The following is a 26,943-nucleotide window of genomic DNA, read 5'->3' as shown; positions in this document are numbered from 1 at the left end:
AGTAGCTTATAAATTGATGGGTAATAACTTTTTTTTTAATTTTATTTTTTAAAATTTACATCCAAATTAGTTAGCATACAGTGCAACAATGATTTCAGGAGTAGATTCCTTGATGCCCCTTACCCATTTAGCCCATCCTCCCTCCCACAATCCCTCCAGTAACCCTGTTTGTTCTCCACATTTATGAGTCTCTTCTGTTTTGTCCCCCTCCCTGTTTTTATATTATTTTTGCTTCCCTTCCCTTATGTTCAACTGTTCTGTGTCTTAAAGTCCTCATATGAGTGAAGTCATATGATATTTGCCTTTCTCTGACTAATTTTGCTTAGCATAATACCCTCCAGTTCCATCCACGTAGTTGCAAATGGCAAGATTTCATTCTTTTTGACTGCCGAGTAATACTCCATTGTGTGTATGTATATATGTATATATGTGTGGACATACACTGATGGGTAATAACTTAAAAAAAAGGCTCATGGACTCTTGGCTATAACTTATGATAAATATTAAATGAAATAAATGCTCAGTTATGACCATTAACTATGGGCACAGTTTCAGATATCCAAAGTAAACCCAAAGTTTACTTCACTAACATTTCAATCACACTAAAAACATGATGGAAGTTATGGAACTCATTAAGAAAAATCCCAGTCAAAAATTCTAAACAACCCCTCAACCCCATTCTATCTCCCTTCCTTTCCCAAAGCCTATTACTTACTTTTCCAAGTTCTGTAAGTGTTCTCTGACTTTCTGTACCAGTCCCAGCTTGGTGTCATTAACCACAAAATCATCACAGCGATAACTGCAAGAAAAATATTAATCAATGTGTGTAAAGAGCTTGAGGAAACCACAGTAATGAAATCACTAAAAGGCCTGGCTGCTGCCAAGATGATCACATGGCTCTGCAGGCAGTTACTGTCAGTGGTAAGTTTAAAGAGAACTTGGAATCCACAATGGAATGTTTTTTAAAAGCCTTTTAAAAAAAGCCATGCAGGCAATGATCACTAGCTTCTTTTCACATTTTTACTCAAAAGCTCTTCAATTTCTCCTTCAAAAACAAAATAAGCTGCTACAGGTGTTACATTCTTTTTAGTGGTGCATAATACACAGAAAATAAAAAGCACCAAGTCGATTCACATAGCCTCAAGCCTAAAGCTTTCAGGTGATATTTCCCAACTCAAAATAATGGGAATTTGCAGGGAGGAAAGATTTAAGTGAAGAATAGGGAAAAGGTAGGGATAAATTAAAAACAAAAAAACTAAACTAAAAGATATATATTTAAAACAATTTAACTAAAATAAACTGAATTCAGATGGTTGAGAAGAATCTTCATTCTGAGGTGCTAGAAAACAAAAATAAACAGCAGCTACACCTTTTAGGAAACTGATAACTGCTTTGAAGAAAGATGTTAAGGTGTTCTTTAAAACTGATACTGTGGGGGCGCCTGGGTGGCGCAGTCGGTTAAGCGTCCGACTTCAGCCAGGTCACGATCTCGCGGTCCGTGAGTTCGAGCCCCGCGTCAGACTCTGGGCTGATGGCTCGGAGCCTGGAGCCTGTTTCCGATTCTGTGTCTCCCTCTCTCTCTGCCCCTCCCCCGTTCATGCTCTGTCTCTCTCTGTCCCCAAAATAAATAAACGTTGAAAAAAAAAAATTAAAAAAAAAAAAAAAAACAAACTGATACTGTGAGGGGCACCTGGATGGCTTAACTAGTTGAACATCCAACTCTCTATTTCAGCTCAGGTCATGATCTCATAGTCATGAGTTCGAGCCCCGCGTTGGGCTCCACACTGAGTATGGAACCTGCTTGGGATTTTCTCCTTCCCTCTCTTCTGCCCCTCCCCCACATGCACTTTCTCTCTCAAAAAAAAAAATCAACACTGTTAAAAATTAAGAAACAAAACATATTTTGTGTGTTTTTAGCAAGTCAGTAAGCAATTACAAGGACTCATGTAATAGACATTACCTTGTACATTAGCATTCAATTTTTTTCCTGGAATAAAGTCAATTTTAACAACAACAACAAAAAACCTTACAAGCTAGTACCAATATGTTCTTTTGAATAGCAGCTTTGTATAAAACCACTATTTTAACTACCAAAGAATAATGACAATAATGCTGCCATTCTGAGCGAATTAAACTTTGAATGCAAAGCAACTAGTAAAAATTAGGTCATTTCAGCAGAATCCAAAAAACATTTCTTACATGTCTGTAATCAGTCTATAAAAAAAATGAGAAGAAAAGGGGGAGAGTAATGAAAAAAAAAAAGATTACACACACAAAAGCATGGCTTGTGTCTCTTATTTACAGAAGTTAAAATTTCAAGTGATGCTTTTGAAAACTCTAAAATAATAACATATATGTAATTATTTAACACCCCTTCCCCCATTAACTGACTACCTATGCTGTCAATCATGAGTCTCTTAATGTATTCTCCAAGTTTCCTAACATGTACACAAACAGCAAAAGCTACCTTTTACATCCTGGAGTGTTTTTCTATGGCCAAAGAACCAGCAATGGCAGGAGAATAATTCTTTATCAGTTTTATGATAAAAACATACAAAGTTAAATTAGTGAAAAGGTTTAATTCCTTGCTTCTTCTCAGCATAAAGGTTAAGAGGGTTAAGGTCTACTCTATGAATCTGGGCTTAAATCACTTGGTTCCTCCATGAAGCTTAAGCATTGACTGAAGAATCAAATTGCACTGCTACATTCTTCCTTACATTTTCATTTTATGTTTACATAAATTTATGCATGTATTACAAATAAAATACTCAGTATTCAGAACAAAAACAATATTAAATGCTAGTGTTCAACTGGGGAGCAACGTCTAAGAGTAAATTTAGATCACTTTTCATACATTTACCCTAAGCCATAATATCTAATAATATCTAACTGGAAACTCTAACCTCTACAAAAAAGTTGTTGTTCTGTTTAAACAAACTATGTCCAGTTAAACTAAATAACTGGGTTTTTTTTCTTATTAAAGTAATTCTTTTTGGTGTAATATGGATTTAGCCTAGAATATAAAATAACATTTGTTAAAGTAACACTTTCATATACTGAAATATAGATTTACTTATGCTTTTGCTCCATTCTAAATAAATCTGGCTTAATTGGATATAGTTGCTTCATCTCTCTGAACTTTCATCCTTAAAGTAAGTAAGGTGCCGGGTGCCTGGGTGGCTCAGTCCATTAAGCATCCGACTTCAGCTCAGGTCATGATCTCCCAGTTGGTGAGTTCGAGCCCCGTGTCGGGTTCTATGCTGATGGCTCAGAACCTGGAGCCTTCTTCAGATTTTGTCTCCCCTTTTCTGCCCCCCCCGCCCCGCTCGTACTCTCTCTCAAAAATAAACATTAAAAAAAATTAAATAAGTTGCTCAAGATTCTACAGCTGTGCTAATGTGACTGATGCAACTGAATAATTGAATTTTAATTTTTAAAAAATTCTAACTGATACAAAATTTCACTTAACATCTAAAGTATTTTTACAAAATACTTTTCCACTAAACACAATTTTACGGTTTTGGTAAAACTATGTTTCATTTTTATTATTACATCACATGATGGGTGCATGTGTCATTTCTAGTATTACACATTAGCATATTACCAATCTGGTTTATGTCAACAGAATGGTTGAGTTCGTTATTTTTCTATGTGACAATGCAGCACTGCAATGTTTATGTGAATATTTTATACAGACAGCAGTTACTGTTATGTAAACAGTAATTGATAGTTAAGTTGAAATATTTATTTTAACTATAATAAAAATTTTTTTCTAGCTTAAAAATTATGAAAAAAATTTTAACTTTCACATGAAGGCACACTAATGAGGCAGTATCAAGTAGAGAAGTTATGTCACAAATTTTACAAAGGATGGCAATTACAATTTGTTACAGCAGAGCAAAATGAATGTTATATTAAAAAGGTTTCAAGATAATGGAGTAGACAATATTAAGAGTCACCTTCCGCAAATGCATATTCATTTAATAAGAAGTTGCCTCTCAACAGACAAAACTTAAAGCAGTTCATGAAATCAGAATTAAACATACAACAAAAAAATGTCTCAATGATTAGTAAAGGATCTGAGCTTATAATTTTGGCCAACTATAAAATGGCCTAGATTCTTGCTCAAGAAAGAAAACCATTTTTAGAAGAAGAGATAAAAAAAATTAGCATTTCATTAAGGGAATTAGGATTTAAAATTTGAGGAAAAGATTAAAAGGAGATTTTACAAAATGTGAAATTTTTTTTTTTTTTCTAAAAGAGAAATAATCTTAAGCAGCCTCCACGCGTGGCACAGAACCTGATGTAGGGCTCAATTCCACAATCCTGGGATCATGACCTGAGCCAAAATCAAGAGTTGGACACTTAACCAATTGAGCCACCCAGGCACCCCCAAAATGTAAAAGATCTTAAATTGACCCACCAAGCAAGTGTCAGTGAATAAAGGACTTTTCTAACAATTAAACTCAATCAATTCAACATTTGAAAAATTGCAAGTACTTTTATTTTTAGCTTTACATGAGTTTCACAAGAGATACTGACCAATTAATACTGTGGGTATGTTTTGTCTCAAACGACTGTAGATAGGAAAAAGTTTCTATCAAGACAGACAATGGGCCAGCTATGTGAGATCAAAAATCTGAATTTATGGGGCACCTGGGTGGCTCGGTTGGTTAAGCGTCCTTTTCTTGATCTTGGCTCAGGTCATGATCTCATGGTTTGTGGGTTTGAGCCTCGCATCAGGCTCTGCAGTGATGGTGCAGAGCCTGCTTGGGATTCTCTCTCCCCTCTCTATCTGCCCCTACCCCACTCACACTCTGTCTCTCTCAAAACAGTAAACTTAAAAAAATTTTTTTTACTATACAAAATTTACTAAAATTCCCTTGTATTTATTCCACTGTACGATACATATTGAAAATATCTGTGTTCTGAAGGAGACTGTATCATGGATGTGGTTATTAAAATTGTTCAGTATATATGTGCAAATGCTATGAATCATCACCAATTTATGAAATTGGTTTTTAAAAAAATTTTTTAATGTTTATTTTTGAGAGAGAAAGAGACAGAGCACAAGTGGGGGAGGGGCAGAGAGAGAGGGAGACAGAATCCGAAGCAGGCTCCAGGTTCTGAGCTGTCTGCACAGAGTCAGATGCAGGCTCAAACTCATGAACTGTAAGATTATAACCTGAGCTGAAGACGGACACTCAACCAACTGAGCCACAGGCACCCCTAGAATCTACTTTTTTTAACTGCAATTTTTATAGAAGTCAAGCATTTCTAATGAAAATTTAGCATCTGAATGGAGATGTGCTGTAAGTGTAAGATATACACTGGATTTGGAAGGTTTCATGTAAAAATAAGAATACAAACGATCTCTAATTTTATGGTGATTACAAGTTGACACATTATTTGAACAAGTGGGTTACATAAAATATACAATTAAAATCAATTCACCTATTTCTTCTGCTTTAATGTGACTATTAAGAAAGTTTAAATTACATGTATAACTTGTATTATTTCTGGTGGTAGCACTGCTAATCTAAAGGGTATCTAGGACATTACCCGCTCTAATACTCTATATTACTACCCAATATCATAAAGGGGTAACAAATTTAACTTTATTGAACTATAAGAAATCATTTTTGTTTTGTCTGGTGTTGTTTTCACTGGTTTGAAACTTTTTTTAATGTTTTCACAACGGCCCCTATTTCTCAAGAGCCAATTTTAGGTTTTCTTACAGTCACTAAGGACATTTACCTTTAAGATTATAATTTTTATACTCTCTGAATTTACCACATGATTTGATAACTGAAATAATTTACCACTATTATTTGATGATGATGATGATGATGATGACATTTTGAAAGGAAAGCACCTACTTCTATAGGTCAAAACTTCTTAGAGTGCCTGGCATGTGGCAGAGATCAAGAATTGTTAGTTTCCTTCCTCTGTGTAACCAAGAGCTGCCTCACAGCACAGGCTTCTCTACCTGCCCCAACTTCTTTTGATTTCTTCTTCCTCCCTGGCCCAGAGGTCAAAAGATAACAAGTAGCAAAAGTAGGATATAAATGAGAATTTAAATGTTGTCTGGTTGCCTTAGTCCTAGCTGAAGACACTGATTTCAAACTGGAAACTATCCCACTAATATTGGTATTAAAAAGTCCCAAGGCAAACAGAAGGATTTAAAGTAAACAAGTTCTGGGGTGCCTGGGTGGCTCAGTCAGTTAAGCATCCAACTCTTGATCTTGGTTCAGGTCATGACCTCATGGTTTGTGAGTTCCAGCCCTGTGTTGGGCTCTGCACTGACAGTGCGGAGCCTGCTTGGGATTCTTCTCTCCCTCTCTCTACTCCTCTCCCCCCAAATAAATAAGCTTAAAACAAAAAAAAGTAAACAAGTTCTAAACATCTCTTCTGGAGGCGCCTGGGCAGCTTAGTCTGTTAAGCAGTCAGGTCATGATCTCAAAGTTTGTGGGTTCAAGCCCTGCATCAGGCTCTACATTGTCAGCGCAGAGCCCACTTTGGATCCTCTCTCCGCCATCCCCCACCCCTGCTCCTTCCCTGCCTGCGTGCTCTCTCTCTCTCAAAAATAAATAAACATGAAAAAATATATTAAAAAAAATAAATTTTAAACATCTCTTCTGGTTTACAACTGTGTTGAAGCCAATCGGTCAGAATTATACTTACCTCAAACACCTAAAAAAAACAAAAACAAAAACAAAAAAAACCAGCCACTCTCCTTGGTTTTCCCTTGAAGAAGATTATGTCAGAAAAAGAAGTACAAAAAAGTACTTAACTTGTAGGATGGGTTTCAAAAGCTTGTAGATTGGTCCTCTGAAACTCGGAATGCTTTTCCCATTTTGAAATAAATGTTATAAAATATGATTAAATGTCATAAGGTGAACATACACCTGGCTCACAAAATGTAGTTGAAATAATACTATAAAGAGTTGTATTCCTCTTTTTCTTCTTTCTATACTGCTGTCACTGAGAAACTGTGAAAGGCGGAAGCTGGTCAGAGTTCAGGTAACTAACTTGATTAGTACTTCTCTCGAAGAGGGCCTGGGTTCAGCATCTCCTCATACACATAGGACTTCAAGTATGTAACAAACACAAGTCAAGAACCATCAATATTACATGACCAATTTTTAGGTTATTAAATTTACAATTAAGAAAGTTCTTACTTAGTGATTTTAGGTGATTTTTCAAGTAAAGATAAGCTCTACTTCTTCTTTTTTTTTTTTTTTTTTTTTTTTTTTTGATTCATCAAAGCATCACATGACTATTTCAGGCTTAGAGAAGAACTTCCAAGAAAGTACAAAGATGGCTATGAGTTCTACTTCTAATAGACTATTTGTCAGATAAGGAAAAGGTCCACTTTTGTATTTAGAAAAAGGAACTTTTTAAGAAAATGTAAGTAACTTGAGCATTAAAGATAAAAAATAACACTTAGAAATCATATCAGGCAACATATTAGTGATGTCAGATAAAGAAATAGGATATAAAAAAACAAGGCAGGAAGGGGATTGGTATCTTTCTTTATTTCTAACACCTTAAGACAAACCACACTATCATCTTGGCTATGTAAAGACTCTTCTCAAATCCAAATTCCCTCAGCCAAAAATGATCTCTAAATATTTTCAAATTACTTTAAGCCAATAGTTAATAAAGAAATTAAGCATATAGTATGGAATTACATGTACACTGATGTTAAGATAATAATTAACTTTACTACCTTGCACTGAAAGAATATACAAGTAGCAGCTAAATTTTCATTAAAAAATATGTTATTTATACTACTATATAATTAGGGAGGTAAAAAATGGATAAAATCAGAGGTTTATTTCACATTCTGCTTACTCTAATAAAGAGCAAAATAAAACTGTCCAATTTCTTGATTACATTGATTCCTCATGTGTATACTTTTAGATTTTCATTTATTTCTAATTTCTAACATCTAATCATATCTAATCCTTTCTACTTTTCTGTTTATAAAATCTCCCCCAAATCGATCTTTTTTCTCCTCTATTTCAACTAACATTCTATTCTCTACTTTGGTTATTTCCTCTGGTATGATCTTTCCCACCCCACCCACCCCCTTATACAGTGACTTTCAAACCCACAGATAACTACAGCCAAATTAAGCTATAGTATTTGATGGTCCCACAATGTTAGCCTTACCTTCATTCTCTTCTCTCTCACCTTTCCCTCCCAATCTTCCCTTTCACTTCAGTATTATATGCTTTGCATTTAGATTTAAGCTTTCATCCCATATATATCAACTCCCTTACCTTTCTTTAGTATCTTCCATGTAGCACCATTCACTTGTTTAATGACAAAAATATTCCTCACTTTTGGTCATCTCCGTATGTGCTTTCTTTCCCTGGCTTTTTTTTTTTTTTTTAATTCTAACTTAAAAAAAATTTTTTTTTTATTTTAACGTTTATTTATTTTTGAGACAGAGAGAGACAGAGCCATGAACGGGGGAGGGTCAGAGAGAGAGAGGGAGACACAGAATCTGAAACAGGCTCCAGCCTCTGAGCTGTCAGCACAGAGCCCTACGCGGGGCTTGAACTCACGAGCCGCGAGATCATGACCTGAGCCGAAGTCGGACGCTTAACCGACTGAGCCACCCAGGCGCCCCAATTCTAACTTTAGAAACACTTCTTTCTTCCCTATTTTCACTCCTGCATTACATGTCCCCTCTAATTCTAAAAGGCAAAACCCTCATCTATTAAGAAGAAATCTCCAAATTAGTTTCATCAGGCACCTAATCAAGTTAAAAAGTAAACCACAAAACTACCCCCAATATATTTATATGTCTGTATTAAGAAATCACATATATGTAAGTAAATCTAAATTAATGTGCATAATATAAAAAAGAAACATCTTAAAATAAGCTGGAGGTAAAATAAACTATTTGAAAATGTCGTTATTTATGATATCTTCACACTATGATTAAACTAATATCTCAAAGTATAATATACACAGGGTGAAAGTTGACATTAATGATAATAGATACAAATTCATACTTCTTATAGCTTAAGCTTTCTGTCCAAACTTATCGGATCTGATTAGTCTGTGTTTTTATTAGATAGCCAGTATTTTTATCTTCTCCTGTGTTTGATGAGCTCAGAGTGGGAAAGTCTGTTAGCTTTCCCTTTTCTTGTTCACTAGTATTTGCATTATTATCTTGCAGGGCTTATTTGGTAAAAATCTCTTGTATTATTTTTTTATTGTAAGTAGCCTCCACACCCAATGTGGGGCTCGAACTCACAATCCTGAGATCAACAGTTGGATGCTCTACCAACTGAGCCAGCCAGGTGCCCCATTTGGTAAAAATCATTTAAACGGTGTATCATGTGATGAGGGTTGACTTGGAAAAACTAAGTAAATCCATGTAACTAAGCAGACTGCAATAAACTGCAAAATGCTAAAGGTGAACAAGGGTGAGGACTCCACACACGAAGCTCTGATTCAAGACATTCTGTGTACAGTTCATGACACATGACCACTTAATCTAAAGACTACCAGCAGCAGGTATATGAAATGCTGGCCAGAGCTTTTATTTTTAATAAACTTTTTTTTATTTTTTTTTAACATTTATTTATTTTTGAGACAGAGAGAGACAGAGCATGAACAGGGGAGGGACAGAGAGAGAGAGGGAGACACAGAATCTGAAACAGGCTCCAGGCTCTGAGCTGTCAGCACAGAGCCCGACGCGGGGCTCAAACTCACGGACTGTGAGATCATGACCTGAGCCGAAGTCGGACGCCTAACCGACCAAGCCACCCAGGCGCCCCTAATAAACTTTTTTTAAAAAGTTTGTTTATTTTTGAGAGAGAAAGAGAGAACATGCAAATGAATGAGGAAGGGGAAGAGAGAGAGGGAGAGAGCCCATCAACACGGAGCCCAACTCAGGGCTCAAATCCACAAACTGTGAGATCATGACCTGAGCCAAAATCAAGAGTCCGATGATCAACTGAGCCACCCAGGAACCCCAATAAAAACATTTAATAGAAGTCCTATATTTTCTTTCATCCCCTCAAGGGCATTATTTTGGTGACTGCTGGCACTAAAAAAACTAGGTTCCTAGCACAGAGTAGGTTCTCAATGGATATTTACTGAATAAGAGCAACACATCTGCTCTTGTGATTTTTTTTGGATGCTGTTCACATTATGTTATTTTTTAATGTTTATTTATTTTTGAGAAAGAGAGAGAGAGAGAGAGCGTGAGCAAGGGAAGGGGGGGAGGGAGTGTGGGGGTGTGGAGACAGAGGATCTGAGATCTGAAGCAGGCTCCAGGCTCTCAGCTGTCAGCACAGAGCCCAAAGCAGGGCTCAAACTCACGTGAGATCATGACCTGAGCCAAAGTCAGACACTCAAACAACTGAGGCACCCAGACACTCCTGTTCACATATGTTTGAAAATCATTATGCAAATTAGACTCTCAAGTAAAAATTTTGAAGGTAAAAATTTGGGGAGGAAAGGACTGCTTATAACACTGAATTTTATTCACAAAGGATCTATGTCTTTGCTTTGTGTCTTTAATACGTTTATTCCTACATATAGTTTCTAGTTTTTGCCATTATGCTGGGGTTTTGTTTGTTTCTTTATTTCCTTTTTTTTTTTTAAGTTTATTTATTTATTTTGAGAGAGACAGAGACAGCACAAATGGGGGAGGGACAGAGAGAGAAGGAGAGACAAGAAGGCTCCACACTGCCAGTGCAGAGCCGGCTGCGGGGCTTGAACCTACGAACCATGAGATCATGACCTGTGCCAAAACTAACTGAGTCACCCAGCTGTCCCTGGGTATTTCCATTTTTGATTGATAACTGCTAATGAAGCTATTATTATTTGTATATGATATATCACCATTTCAAAATTTCTTAACTAATTCTAGTTGTTTTTTACTAAAGTTTCCGTGAATTTTCTGGGCATTCTATTATGTAATTTGAAAACAAAAAAAATTTTCCCGTTTTCCAATATTAATACTAATTATCTCATTTACTTACTGTCTTACTTCAAAGGCTAGAACTGCCAAAACAATGCTAAATAATACTGACAATCATGTAAGTGATTTTTAAATATTTATTTATTTTTGAGAGAGAGAGAGAGAGAGAGAGAGAGAGCACGCACACACAGGCAGAGGGGGATGGGGGGGTACAGTGCAGACAGAGAGGGAGACACAGAATCCGAAGCAGGCTCCAGGCTCTGAGCCATTAGCACAGAGTCCAAAATGGGGCTTGAACTCAGGAATCTTAAGATCATGACCTGAGCTGAAGTTGGATGATAAACCGACTGAGGCACTCAGGTGCCCTGATCTTTTTTTTTCTTTCATTTTTTAACGGTTTTTAAAATTTGTGTGTGTGTGTGTGAGAGAGAGAGAGAGAGAGAGAGAGAGAGAAAGAAAGAATGAGAGGGGGAGGGGCAGAGAGAGACAAGGACAGAGCTCTGAGGTGACAGCAGGTGAGTCCAAGTTGGGTTTGAACCCACAGAACTGCGAGATCATGACCTGAGCTGAAGTCGGATGTTCAAAGGACTGAGCTACCCTGGCAGCCCGCATGTAAATGATTTTAAAAGGTATTTGTCTTGTTTCTGATTTAATGGAAATGGCTTTAGTACATGATGCTTCCTTTTTTTCTTTAGTTTTTAGAAGACTGTGATATTTTAATAATTTCCTTTTGTTTCAATGTTATTAGGATTTTTAAATTCAGAAATGGCTATTTATAAATGTCTTTTTGCTTGTAATGATATAATAACTGGGGGTTCTTTATGAAATACGTTGATACAAATAATGAATATGTCCGCACGCTTCACATGAAATTAACTAATTATATAATTTTTCTTTTTGGTACATCTTGCTGGGTTATATTTGCTTTAAGTTTTAATCATCTGCAACTATTTTAATTTGTGAAACTGACTTATTTTCTTTTTGGAGTTTCTGTCAGATTTTTGTCTAAATGCTTTGAAAGATTTATAACATTAAAATATATCAATGTTAAATTGTAATAGTTTGAGGCTGAACTGTCCAAGATAATAGCTGCCAGCCACATGTGGTGATTTAAAATTATATTAATTAAAATAAAACAAAACAAAACATTCCTCAGTCCCACTGGCTACTTTTTTTTAAGTTTATTTATTTAAAAAAAATTTTTTTTAACGTTTATTTTTGAGACAGAGAGAGACAGAGCATGAACGGGCAAGGGTCAGAGACAGGGAAACACAGAATCTGAAACAGGCTCCAGGCTCTGAGCGGTCAGCAGAGCCTGACGCGGGGCTCGAACTCACGGACCGCGAGATCATGACCTGAGCCGAAGTCGGCCGCTTAACCGACTGCGCCACCCAGGTGCCCCAAGTTTATTTATTTTTGAGAGAGAGAATGCACACATGCATGAGAGCAGGGGAGGAGCAGAAGGAAAGTGAGAGAATCCTAAGCAGGCTCTGCACTGTCAGCATAAAGCTTGATGTGGGGCTCTATCTCACAAAATGTGAGATCAAGACCTGAGTCAAAATCAAAAGTTGGACGCTTAACCCACTGAGCCACCCAGGTGCCCTGTACTAGCCACTTTTAATTTTTATATATTTTTTAATGTTTATTTATTCTTGAGACAGAGACACAGAGAGAGAGAGAGAGAGAGACAGAGCAGGAGAGGGGCAGAGAGAGAGGGAGACACAGAATCTGAAGCAGGCTCCAGGCTCTGAGCTGTCCACACAGAGCCCAATGCGGGGCTCAAACTCATGAGCCATGAGATCGCAACCTGAGCTGAAGTTGGACGCTTAACGTACTGAGCCATCCAGGTGCCCCTGTACTAGCCACTTTTAATTGCTCAAATGCTACCATATTTTATGGCACATATATCACACCCAAAACAGAGAAAACTTTCTCTTTCTTAACTTTAAAACTCTAAGGTTGTTTTTCCATTCCTATTAAGTGCTATTAAAGTTACAAAGATCCGTATGCCATCCTTGAAGAACTTAGAAAATACTCCCAAGCCACAAGACTCTCCACCAATCGGAAACAAGAAGCAACCATCATACAAATGAACCTGATTTTTTATGCAACAGTAAAGAAACAATCTTTTAACCTACAGCTACAAAGTGATTTTTTTTAATGCTATTTTTAGAGAAAGAGAGCACACGCACATGTACGAGCAGGGGAGGGGGCAGAGAGAGAGGGAGAGAGAATCTCAAGCAGGCAACCGTCAACGCAGAGCCTGCTATGGAGCTCAGACTCATGAAGTGTGAGATCATGAACTGAGCTGAAATCAAGAGTTGGATGGTTAATCGACTGAGCCACCCAGGTGTCCCTACAAAGTGATCTTTAAACGGTAAGTTGTGTATAATACTAATACCAAAAAATCCCCTCAAAATAAAACAAAAACTTCTATGCAAAAAGTACCCCTCAAAAAGGGCAGCAGGGGATCCAGCAATAAATTTTAAATTCCTTTTCATTTCCTTGTATAGTATTGTGATATTTGGAGGCAAATTTGATCTCTGGTTTTATTATAAATACTAGATATGGATACAGAAGATTCATCTTTTCAAACCAAGAAAAGTTAAAACTCAAAAGAACTCATTTACATAGCAAGCTTATTTTTAAATTCTTTTATTAAATTCTAATGTACTGCCATCAAATAGGCCAATTTTGGAAAATTAGAACAATACCTGCAGAGAAAATCTATATCCTTTGTTAAAAGCAAACAAGCACTAGCTTATTAGGAAAGAGCCCTTTATGTTTTCAGAACACCTCTATTAAAAAAGTTCTTCTTGAACTTCAAAATGATTATAGGGGCGCCTGGGTGGCGCAGTCAGTTAAGCGTCCGACTTCAGCCAGGTCACGATCTCGCGGTCTGTGAGTTCGAGCCCCGCGTCGGGCTCTGGGCTGATGGCTCAGAGCCTGGAGCCTGTTTCTGATTCTGTGTCTCCCTCTCTCTCTGCCCCTCCCCTGTTCATGTTCTGTCTCTCTCTGTCCCAAAAATAAATAAACGTTGAAAAAAAAAAAAAAAGATTATATACACAATGGAATACTACACGGCAATGAGAAAGAATGAAATACGGCCTTTTGTAGCAACATGGATGGAATTGGAGACTGTTATGCTAACTGAAATAAGCCATAAAGAGAAAGACAGATACCGTATGTTTTCACTCCTATGTGGATCCTGAGAAACTTAACAGAAGAACATGGGGGAGGGGAAGGGGAAAAAAAAAAAAAAGGTTAGAGAGGGAGGGAGCCAAAACATCAGAGACTCTTAAAAACTGAGAACAATAGGGGCGCCTGGGTGGCGCAGTCAGTTAAGCGTCCGGCTTCAGCCAGGTCACGATCTCGCGGTCCGTGAGTTCGAGCCCCGCATCGGGCTCTGGGCTGATGGCTCAGAGCCTGGAGCCTGTTTCCGATTCTGTGTCTCCCTCTCTCTCTGCCCCTCCCCCATTCATGCTCTGTCTCTCTCTGTCCCAAAAATAAATAAACGTTGAAAAAAAAAATTAAAAAAAAAAAACTGAGAACAATCTGAGGGTTGATGGGGGGTGGGAGGGAGGGGAGGGTGAGTGAGGGGTACTGAGGAGGGCACCTGTTGGGATGAGCACTGGGTGTTGTATGGAAATCAATTTGACAATGTATTTCATATTAAAATAAATAAATAAATAAACTTCAAAATGCTGTTTTTAAATAAACAAAACTCTTCCTGTTCTCTAATCTTTACATCACTGAAAATTTGTACTAAAATTTTTTATAAAGATAGTCAAAAGATGTTCCCCTTTTTAATAGTCAATCACAATTTTCTTTGAGAACAATTCGGTATCAATTTAAGTCCACAAATAAGAGCTTTATTTTTACTAGTTTTAGTTAAAACTATTTGTTACAGGTGTTTAAAATCTGAAATACAAGTCTTTTTTCTAAACAAATGAATTGCTTAACATTTCATAATATTTCCTTGTGTGAAAGAGTGTCTTAAAACATTACCTGCCAGAAAAGAAAAATTCTAGTAACTTAGTTTTAATATTCCTTTTACATTTTTGTATCCTCAGAAATTCAGTTACTGTTGATAAGGATCGGAATCGGCAAGACTATGTCAGATGTCAAAAGCTATTTGTTCAGTATTTAAAAACTATTAACTCCAAATATCTACATAAGAAATCAAAGTTCCTAATTTTAATCTTAGTTTCTTTGTGATAAAAGAACGTATACCACATACAATTCCATTTTTACTGACTGGAGAGAGAAGATGGGGTGTGAGGAAAAAAATAAATTACTTAAATAATAAAAGTGAACACTAGCCCTTGTGGGAGTGATTTTCATTTTGGGGGAGATTTTCATTTTTATAGAAATCTTCACTTGACTTCAAAGCTCAGTTTAGCTGACTGATCTCCTAAATGAGTAGGTCTGTGTCAAATCAAAATTACTCCTTTTGGTGTCGCTTTCCCTCTTTGGAAACAGTGACCCATTTTATGTTGTTCTGTTTGGATGGTATGAACTTCTTCCGGATGTCCTGTTTATGTGAGAAGTGAAGGGAGCTGTAGCAAGGTGTCCCTCTTGGGAGGTAAATAAAATAGCTCACACTTGCCATGATTTAGGTCTTCTTGGAGAAAGATTTTCCATGGCTATTCAGTCCTCCAAAATGACCAAAGGACACGATATTATAGATGTGATGTAACCTTCCCCACTTTTGGAAGATACGTAACAAAATACAAACCTTCAAACATATACTGCCCTCTCTGCACCGGACACTGAGTAGTGTGGAAGAGATTATCTGACATATGGTTCCTGCAGTCACCAAGGACATTTACAAATAACCTAATGCACAGCAGGAAATTACAAGTATCCCAAGAACTATGAGTTTAAGAGCGATTACATCTAGCTACAATAGAAGCTGGGAGGAGGGACTGGGGAAAGTTCAGTGTTTAACTTCACTGAAGGATATGCAAAGATAAGACAGGGCAGGGACTCTTGGAAAGGGGAAATAAAGATATGGCATGTTTCTCAAGAGCATGTTTCAACTTCTTTAGAGTACAGAGCACATGGAAAAGGAGCTTTAACATTAACTAAAGTAAAAAGATTTTGACCACGGTAATAATAATACAGTTAAAACTAATGCACCAATATTTTACCAACGAAGCAAATCATTCAGTCTAACCACAAGAAACTTATGGGCAAGGAAAATTTATAAACTGAAGTGAAATTACTGAAGTGTACTAGAAAATAACACACACACGTTCATACAGAAAGAAGAAATCCTTTTTCATTTCTTTCTTAATCACACTGAGGTATGAGGAAACTTAATTTAGAGTACAGCTTTCTCAGTTTGCAACTACCACAGATTTCTTTTAAGGCATCAATGTAATCCTGCTACAGGGTGAGTCCCTGGCATTTTGTTTTTAAACCCCCAAGTGATACAGTAATGTGACCAGATGCAGTTCCCTTCCTACATTTCAGAAGCTCTGAGCGTCCATACACTTGCAGCTCTGTATAACTTCACACAAAAGACTGGCAATTGGCCAAGAAGGCTCTGCCATGGTGTATATTCCCCAAGATCTGCCATTTAAGGGGCACCTGGGTGGCTCAGTCAGTTAAGTGTCCGACTTCAGCTCAGGTCATGATCTCATGGTTCGTGAGTTCAAGCCCTGTGTTGGGCTCTGTGCTGACAGTTCAGAGCCTGGAGCCTGCTTCAGATTCTGTGTCTCCCTCTCTCTCTCTGCCCCTCCTCAACTCATGCTCGTGTGTCTCTCTCTCTCAAAAGTAAAAAACATTAAAAAAAAAAATTTTTTTTTAAACATCTGCCATTTAATTCCAATTCAGCCATGAAACCACACGTACTTTAGCATATTATACCAACATAAAACAAATCAAATTGCAATTCTGGTTAATAAAGGCATTCCTTCAAAATTCATAAAGTCTCAAATGTATTTTTACAAATAAAGACACTGAAGTATACAACATATTTTTAAATAGACCTATGAATATTAATTCCACTCCATTATGATAATTTTTTTAAATTTCCTCAAAGAGTTACTGTTTCCTCATAATCTTGCCAGCTGCAAGAAAACCCACTGAAAACTTTTTACATAGCACACAGAGATTGAATTGTATTTCCAAACTTCCCCATTTAACATTTCATGCACATTGCTAAATGAAAATGAAGAAAAATGTGTGTTTTCAATATCTGGTATGTATAGATTGATCTGACTCACAACAATGATTGTGATATTATACCTAAAGAATGATCTTAATTTCCACTCACTAAAAGAAATAGTCTTAAAGAAACATGGTTCTGTCAATTAGGTAGCTACCTCATTCTAGCATGTAAGTGTCCTGAAGGAAAAGAGGAAAAACTAATGAGAACACTTTAAAAGCCTGGCTAATGCTTAACTTTCATAGGAAGCAGTGTTTTACAACAGCAAATAACAATAAACTGAGCACTAGCCCATGTGTCAAAATCTTGGCAAGATTTTCATTTTTATTGAAACTTTTTATTTTTATCTACCTCCAGCTTCTCTCTCTTCCAGGTCTGGACATCTTCCACCGAAACAGTAGTAGTCTAAATGACTAAATCTTAAGATATTTATTCAGTAGCCACAATTTAATAATGTTCAACCTGTAAAAATTTTAAGGATGGGAAGCCATTCTTTCCTCCTTTTAATGGACATTTTTCTACAATAACCAACTAAGGATGATATAGAAAAGATTAGCACAGGGGCGCCTGGGTGGCGCAGTCGGTTAAGCGTCCGACTTCAGCCAGGTCACGATCTCGCGGTCCGTGAGTTCGAGCCCCGCGTCGGGCTCTGCGCTGATGGCTCAGAGCCTGGAGCCTGTTTCCGATTCTGTGTCTCCCTCTCTCTCTGCCCCTCCCCCGTTCATGCTCTGTCTCTCTCTGTCCCAAAAATAAATAAAAGTTGAAAAAAAAAAAAAAGAAAAGATTAGCACAAAACTTCAGTAGAGTGTGAATCAAAAGTGGTATTTAGACTTTAAATCCCCATCCGCGCCCAGTACTGCTTTCATGTGACATTCAAGGGCTGTATGGCCAAAAAAAAAAAAAAATCTCCAAAGGGATCCTTCAAATGGCTTTTTTCCCCCTTCAATGTCAAAAACCTTTTGAACTGAGAGTAAACTGATGAAAACAAGTAAAGAATTACTCATCATAATTTACTAGTCAACGACAAACATTTGCTTAACACTGAAGTTAAAACTGCAAAAACAGTGACCTTCTGAGTATAACAAATGGATATGAATTGTTAAACGTTACTGTAAACTAAATAACCTATTTCTAAGTAGTCACAAAAATCGGTACTTCTTTCATTGCCATTTATATGAAACATATATGTATACTATATTACAAAGAGAGAACAGGGACTCTAATATTTTAAAGGATGTGATATTTACAAAACAAAACAAAACAAAACAAAACAAAACAAAACAAAACAAAACAAAACACAGCCTGAAAGGCTGCACATGAAATCCTTAACATTTATCTACAGAGGAGGAGAAGAGAATGGATCTGTGCTGGGAGAAGAGAGAGTGTCAGAACAGTTTTTTTAAAAAGAAGTTACATTTTTAAGATTACATAACAAAATGTTACCCAGACAGTAAAAGGATACGCTTGGGTTTTTGTTTTGTTTTGTTTTGTTTTTTTGGTTTGTTTGTTTTTAACAGAAGTTTGTATCATAATATTCTTCAATTAAAAACAAAACAAGAAAAAGAATTATAAAGAACCACAAACAAATGCTTTTCATTGCCCTGCAGTTTACTGAGATGAACAAGGAACAGAGGGGGTGGGAAAGAGAAGGAGGCCCAGAAGTTGAAGGGAACAATGCAGAGTAAAAACTGAATGAATAAGGACAGGCATTCCTAACGGCTCCAATCCCCTATGAGTCCTAACAGAACAAAAAGGAGGTAATGGCAGCAGCACTGGTTTAGAGATCTACGGGGAAGAGGTGAGAGCAAGGAAAATGAGACAACATTTGCACACTGAGTAAGGAATATCATTTCCAGAAAATACTAATACTTACCAGTATGTACTGTAGCTACTGCAATCCATACACACTGTGTGCTGAGGTTTATCTTGCTTTTCTGATTTCTTATGATTAGCTAAGGGTACTTGTGCATCTTCATAATGTTTTTTTGCATGGCCATTCACATACCTTATAAAAACCAAATAAAAATTCATTTTAACCCAAATATTACTTTGGAAGTTAAAATAGTAGCAGATGACAATAAAATCAGATGATAATCAAACTAGAATGAGAAAGAATTCCTCCTTTTAAGAGTACTCAGTCCTATAAAAGCATTCAATTGGATAGTGATTTATTAAGCTGAGTGCTTAAAATATGCTTTTTTACAATCAAACATGACAGTCAACTTTTAATTAGACACAGATTAGGCTGAGGCAAGGAAAAGCATCATCTATGCAAATCAGTTTCAATACCATTGACATTATCACTTATCAACCCCTTTGCTAATGCTTTTGCTGTAGCTTTTTTCTTTTTTTAAGCTTTTCTCAGACTGCTAACCCCCAACTCAGGTTGTTCTCAAAGGTGAACTCTGTAAACTAAATCACTCAACCACTTCCCAAAGGACCATAGGTTATGCCTGGACTGCTGCTTAATATAAAAGGTGAAAGTTAGATATGGAAACAAGATCATCTTCTGTCTCTTTCTCATCAATATGGCTTCAGATCTTGTATTCGAATGCCTAAATAATTAGTTCCACTCATATGGAAACACGTTTGTTTGGAAACAACAGAAAGTACAAATCATCTTAAACCTACATAAACTTATTTCTTTACATGGACAAAGACAATCAAAGGTCAACTATATTCATAAAAATCTCCTAATACTTTCCAACTCAGATTTAATAAATCAACGTATTACAGAAGGCAGAATGAAACTGAAATAATGCGTATGGTGTACACCCAAATTCCTCTCAACCTCCGCCTAAATATTGTACTATGTTGTAACTGACCAGTACTGTGAAGACCTTATAAAACAAAATTTCCCAGTCCCTAGACAGTAGTCGATTTATAGAAGGCAAGGCCTAATTGAAAACTCAGTCAAAACAAATGTTGTTTAAATGGTACCAAAATAAACATACTCAGAGAATTAAAGTAACATTTTGTCATGAGGCATCTCAATTATACTAGGAGCAACACTCACCTTGGGGAAAGTAGGACAGTTGGGGTAAATAGGGAGGATGAACTTCAGGTCCAGCCTCTACCCTAGGAAAGCTGGAAGCATCAGAGGCACTACAACCTCACCTTAAACTTTGATTTTTTTTTCCCCTGTTTTTTTCATCATAGTAAACATAACCAAAACTTGTGTGTATATGAGTCCTCTGTCCACAAAGGTATAAAGCAATTTTAAAATAAAATAATGATTAAGAGTAAAAGCTCAAAAACTAGACTTCCTGGCTTCAAAAGTAACTTTGTCACATGCTAGACATCGTGAACTTAGACGAGTTACTTAACCTCTGTGCTTAGAAAGTGGTCATATTACGCACATACGTTGCATAGGTCAAGAAACACCCAATATTTAAATTCCAAGGCATCATATAGGTTCAACATCTAATTACCTCAATTTCCTATGCTTATATAATTTACACTGTCGAGAAACACAACTACTATTTATAATGAGCACCTTCCAAATCAAAGAAAAAGCAGTACTGAATGATGATAATAAGGCATTACTTTAAGTCTTTGAAAACTGGTCATCTGTACATAGTACGTATACTTCACTTAGCCACCACACTATAGTCTTTCAATGTACTAGAGGTTTCAATGGTTACTGTAAAACATCACTGAAAAGTAGGAAGTGTATTACTGCTGACATTAATATTAGCAATGTTTTGGGTAATATTCAAATATATCACTCAGAAGTTAACAGTTACGTATAAGATGAATAACATAAAAAAACAAGTATTTCCCTCATTTAGATTAGATTTTAACTGGACAATTTGGTCTAAGAAGGAAAAGCATCAATGTATATATCACAGACTTCTAACAATCACAAAAATTTGAAAAATAAACAGGATGATGTCGTGAAGGCCAACTAAATTACATAAATCAAATATGCTACTGACAAACTATGTTTTCTAGTTGAAGGAATATTCAATGTAAGACTTTCTGCAGATAACTGGCCTAAAATTACTGAAAATCAGAACCCTTGGCAATCAATACCCAGGATTACATAAAAGAAAATTAACCAATCAGCTATGTAAAATGAAGAACCAAACACAAGCTACTCTCATTATCTGTTTAATCTATTTAATCATATTTCTCCGAAACTATGTAAAATTTCTAAATTTAAGACTGCCTGCAATTAGAAACAGACTACCTGCAGAGTCTAGAAATTTTTCATTTTGTTTTTCCAAAACCTACTTAAGAGAATTGTTTGTTGCTTGCTATTAAGAATATTAATCTCTCCAATTTTTGCGAGTTTGTTAGGTCTTTTTGCTGGCATATGACCTTCAAGATTTAGGTCGTAGAGCACTATGAGACAACTGGAGAACAGAACTACATAAATTTTAGTGCATTATAATTCTCACCTCTCAAAATCTAGGAGAGGAATCTGTCTCTTCAAGTGCAGAATTTAAGTGCTTGTACTTTTCTTCTTTTTTTAAAAAAAATGTTATCTGTACAAAGTATTTTCAGGTTCCCCAAATCCTAGAGATTTCAAAACCACAACAGCCACAATTAAGATATGCAGTTAACATTTTCCAAACGTACTTTTAAGTGTACATGGAAAAAATACTCAATTCCACGACTCAAAATGTAAAAAATCAAAAGTGAACTGAACATAGATGCTTTCTTCATGCAATGAAGATTTAAAAATAACAATGGGGAAATAGTCCTAATAAATACAAAGTATATTTCGACCTGTGTGACAGTATGATTTCCCGTTCTAAGTAAATTCAAAGTGGATTTTCTAAGTTAAAAGAGCAATAGGAATAAATGTGCTACTGCCAAGGTAAAAGAACACAAAGGTTGGTATTTATTTGAGTTTGAAGAAAAGAGTTATCAAAGTATTTAAGTAACATCATTTTGAAGCCAAGAATGGGGAGGAAAAGCTAGGCTTGAACCAGAATTGGGGGGTGGGGGTGGGAGTTTTTCGTAAAACAAAAAATGTATTAATGGAACAATGAAACAGTTGGTACATCTTAGACACCAATTAATAATGAACTCCACAGTGAGATCATTTTCAAGAGGATTCCTTTATCTGTAATAAAGGGAACTCTTTATCTGTAAACATTTTGTTATTTTGTTTTCAGAAGAATGATGTGATAACTGGAATTTGATTCAAAAGTTAGTAAAGCCGGGCATGGTATAGGGAATAGAAGAACTAAGACAGGCAACGTATTGACAGCTGTTGAAATTGGGTGATGAAAGTAATGGGGTTCAATTATATTATCTCTCTACTTCTGTGTATGCTTGAATTTACCCTATTAAAAGGTTTAAGAAACAACCATAAGGTAAACTTTTATTTAAAGATTTTGAAGTTCTCTCATTTCATCTTTTTAATCAAATATTACTAGATTATCTGATCATCAAATTAATTCTTCTGAGTATCAATACAAAGGTTTTTCCCCCTAGATTTTCCTCAGTTTTATCACTGAGCAAATAGACAGTATTAGGAGAGGGAAGCCATACAGAGAAATTACAGACTATGATTAAGCAATGGTGTTGATAATCCAAATCAATAAAACTTTGACATAAAGCTTAAAGGCAAATTGAAAAAATCAAGTAGGGTAGTGAGGTAATAAGTATGTCACCTACCTTCCACAGTGGACACTTGAACAAGTCAAACAGACCCAGGGGCTTTTGTTGGACCGGCACACTAATAAAAAGAAAAATACACAATATACCAATTGTAGCATGTTATTTCCCAGTTTCTCCCCTAATCTGTAATAGCATATCCTGTGATTAAGTTATAAATTCCATGGCTGCTTAGGTGTACTGAAATCCTAAATCCTTGCTTTGTGAGTGCATGTACACAGAATGGCTGCCTAATTAAAGTTACACTGAAAAGAACTGAAATGCATGTCCACAGCAGCTGCTCATTTTAATTGTTGACTCAAACAGTTCAATCACAAGTTAAGAACATACACATTTTTCCTTTATTACTTATTCACTTTTACCAGTCTCCAACAAGCTAATGACAGTCTATTTTCTCTTAAAAACATTTTTTAAGTCTAATTTTTTAATCACATGTCTTTGCCAGGCAGATTATATACTAATATAAATGACAATTCTTTCAGTTTACTTAGTTAGAGACAAAGCCTAAAGATACAATTAGGAAGACTAAACCCACCTCTTCCCAGATGAATGTCTTGGTTGCATGAAATTCAATTCTAACTAGGACAACTGCATATAATTCTTGCTGAGGGTAAATCAGGACATTATTTTAGTTTAAGTATTATAAGGATGGGACAGGCAAGAAAAGCATGAAAACTTTTAAAATACTGCTTATAATTTTGCCTACTGTTTACCTATTCAATTTTAAAAAAAGCCCAATAAACATAACAATGATTTTCAAAAAGAAGAGACACAAAAATCACGTGCAAAGCTATTTCAAAACTCCTATGTTTTACTCAGGCAAAGATATCTACATTGGGGTGGGGAAAGAGGACAAAGAACACGTGTATTTTGAGAAAAGTAGCTTCTCAGGTGACTCCGTAATACAACCCCTTGAGAACCATAAGTCCACCTCCTAGGGGTATGGGAGGGGCACCATGGCACAACCACACACTCAGGAGTATAATAAATCCATTGCCTGGCACACAGTGTGTACTCAATAAACATCTGTTGAAAGTTCAAATTTCCTAGTTTAAGCTCCTCCAAATCCTGGTCCTTACTGTACTATTCTTGCCTTACACATTACAACAGGCCTTTCTGGCTGTTAAGAAAAACTGACCAAAACTTGAAATGAGGTTAATCAAGAACCACTGGCCTTTTCAACATGTAATGAAGCATTAAGAGGTCCTCCCAAAGATTTTAATTATAGTACTACTGTTTGACTACTGTTTATTGTTGATTAGGACCCAAATTCTATGAAGTTAGAGGTAAACAGGTAGATTTTTGAGATGTATCTGTCCAGCACACTCCAAAAGTAATGGTTTTACTACTATATAGGACATTAACCAATTTTACATCAAGTTTAACAATTTATTTCAATGTTCTTTCTTCAACATCTACAGGCACTCAATTCCTCAAATGCTCTTAAAATCAGCTTTATCATCCTGCTGTTTCCTTCATTAATGAGTTAAATAAATCTCTGACATACATTCATTCTATATTTGTATGGGAGGGAAGAGGTGGGCAAGGAATAGGAAAGCACAGTGATACACTGCCCAAGGGATTCTGCTTGTCTGGCCAGCACAGGGCTCTAACCTTTCTTGAATATGAAAGCTTTGTGTGGTAAAATTTCCTTCCAGCAGGCAAGGTTCCTACCTTTCCTTAATGCATTCACACCTTTACAGTAACTGCCAGGGCCATCCTGAAGGCATTTGAGGTTTTCACTTGATTGGGTGCAATTTTATTATACATGGCATGTAAGCCACATGACCAAAAGGCCATGAAGAATTCTAGCCAAACTAACAGCAATTATTATAGGCAGGTACATGAGAAGACTATATCTGAGGGGAGACTGTTAGCTTTTCATTTGTACACCCCCATGGTATTTGATTTATATCAACAGGAATATGATGTTTTTATAGTTTGAAAAGAAAGTTCTAAAGTATATATTTTTTAAAGGAAAATAAATTAGAACACAGCTTACTCAAAACAGGTATTCATGGTTTGAGATATAACTGGAGGACTGAAAAACCATGAATACTATAACTTTGTTCCTCCAGCAAATCTTTTTCTCTTATTAAATACTAAGAAACACATAACTCAATCGGGGGTGGGGGGAGCTGCTGAAGTTTAGTATTAACCTGAAATAAGTAATTATGTTACAACAGTAAGTTTAGGCCCAAGTTTTTAACTATCTAGAGTTTGTTTTCATTTTAATTATGGAAACTTTTTTTCCTCTTTTAAATGAGAAAAAAATCTAGAGTAATATCACTATCACTTTGGTGTGTTTTCTACGAAGTATTCCTTTTTCCTCCTTATAGTTGGAAATATACACACAGCACATACAACTTTATAAACTAATTTCTCCACTGTCAGCATATTAAATGCATTTCTGCATGCTGTTGAATTTAGAACAACATATTCTACATCTTGTGTTATAACATCTCAATTAACTCAAAAAGTTGTATTAGCTTTTTAATTTCTCAATATCAAATTTTAAAATAGCAAATTTTGCCCTGAGGCTAGGGCAAAAAGAAATGGGGGTAACTACTTAATGGGTATAGAGTTTATTTTGAGATGATGAAAATGTCTCAGAACTAGATAGAGGTCATGGCTGTAGATGTACTAAATGCCACTGAATTTTTCACTTTAAAATGGTTACTTTTGTTATGTGAATTGTACCTCAATAAAATAAGTAAGTAGGTAAATAAACAGGTATGTTACACACGGATGAAGAAAGAGAATAAAAGAAAATAAAGTACTGACTTTCAGAAATACTGCAAAAAGTGACTGTGCCTTTTAATAAAACTCAAAAAAGACTTCACTTCCTAAGTTAAGAAACCTGACTTCTTCTAACATGAATCTTTACAGTAAGAAGGTTGGTCTTGGCTATTTAAATGACAGTGCTTTCTGAGGGCTTAATACTTTAACACCAAAAAAATATCTGAAAGCTAAAAAACTATAGAGAATAGGGTATGATGAGACATTCTGAAGCCACTTATTGCACTGTGTTGGGGAAGAGTCACCATTTATACATACCTTATCCAAATTAAAAACCTTTTTTAAAAAAAATTTTATGTTCATTTCTTTTTGATAGAGACAAAGACAAAGAGAAAGAGAGAGACAGCATGAGCAGGGGAGGAGCAGAGAGAGGAGACACAGAATCCAAAGCAGGCTCCAGGCTCTGAGCTGTCAGCAGAGCTCAACACGGGGTTCAAACTCACGAGCCATGAGATCATAGCGTGAGCCGAAGTCGGACATTTAACTGACTGAGTCACCCAGGCACTCCCAAACAAGGAACCTTTAATGTACCCCATTGTAGGGGTACATTAAACTAACTTTCAATTGTTGTTGAGAACAAGACGTAGCATGAATAAAAGAACACTACAAATAATTTTAAAATTATTTATTTTGTCACCTCAAGGGGCACTATCTTATTATAAAAGGTAGTCTCAATTTATAGGCAAATGAGTTTCAAAAGTTTATCTGTAGGATGAACATATTTTCCATGGAACCAGTATTAGAAGTTTCCCAGGCTCTTCTATAAAATGCTAGATGAACCATAATGTAACTGAAATAATATACAGTTGACCCTTGAACAATGCAGGGAGGGTTTAGGGTCCCAACCCCACACAGTCAAAAATCCATATATAACTTTTGACTCCCCAAAAACTTAACTACTAATAGCCTATAGTTGACTTTAAGTGTTAGTGATAACATAAACAGTCCATTAACATATATTTTGTATGTTATATAAGAGTAAGCTAAAGAAAATATTAAGAAAATCATGAGAAAGCACATTTACAGTACTACACTATATTTACTGAAAAAATCCACATATAAGTAGACCCACATAGTTCAAACCTGTGTTGATCAAGGGTCGACCATATATATACATATATATGTTTTTTTTTTTTTAAAACACAACCCCACAGAGTCGATAAAAATGTTTGTAAGCTATGAATATTCATACTATCTATTCAGTGAAAAATAAAAATATTAAACTGAAGAGGTTTTATTTTTTTAAATCTTAAATGCTAGAACTTGACAGAAACAGTTATAAGGATAGAAACTTATAGAAGTTTAAAAAGATAAATCTAAGAACTTATTAGAGCTCTTTTTATTACACCTAATTATACTTAAAGGTGATATCAAGGCAAGGAAGTCA

At 35.9% G+C, this 26,943-nt stretch overlaps 1 protein-coding gene across 2 annotated transcripts in view; it reads right to left on the bottom strand.

Moving 5' to 3' along the window:
- USP3 (ubiquitin specific peptidase 3) overlaps window positions 1-23,138 on the bottom strand; it is a 73,373-nt gene extending 50,235 nt beyond the window's left edge. Inside the window, exons 1-4 of one of the 2 annotated variants that reach the window (XM_040492916.1) lie at window positions 22,758-22,829; window positions 21,530-21,647; window positions 19,000-19,131; window positions 716-799 (exon numbers count right to left, since the gene is read on the bottom strand). In XM_040492916.1, the coding sequence (XP_040348850.1) occupies window positions 716-799; window positions 19,000-19,028 (113 nt within the window). In that variant the 5' untranslated portion in view covers window positions 19,029-19,131; window positions 21,530-21,647; window positions 22,758-22,829. Of the gene's footprint in view, window positions 1-715; window positions 800-18,999; window positions 19,132-21,529; window positions 21,648-22,757 lie in introns of both variants that reach the window. The other variant, XM_040492915.1, reaches the window with a different exon arrangement.
- Between the last annotated feature and the right edge of the window lie 3,805 nt (window positions 23,139-26,943).

The sequence above is a fragment of the Herpailurus yagouaroundi genome, unplaced genomic scaffold (assembly GCF_014898765.1).
Source record: "Herpailurus yagouaroundi ecotype Mexico unplaced genomic scaffold, PumYag 184, whole genome shotgun sequence".
In the NCBI taxonomy this organism is placed as follows: domain Eukaryota; kingdom Metazoa; phylum Chordata; class Mammalia; order Carnivora; family Felidae; genus Herpailurus; species Herpailurus yagouaroundi.
This window is presented reverse-complemented; position numbering and strand designations above follow the sequence as displayed.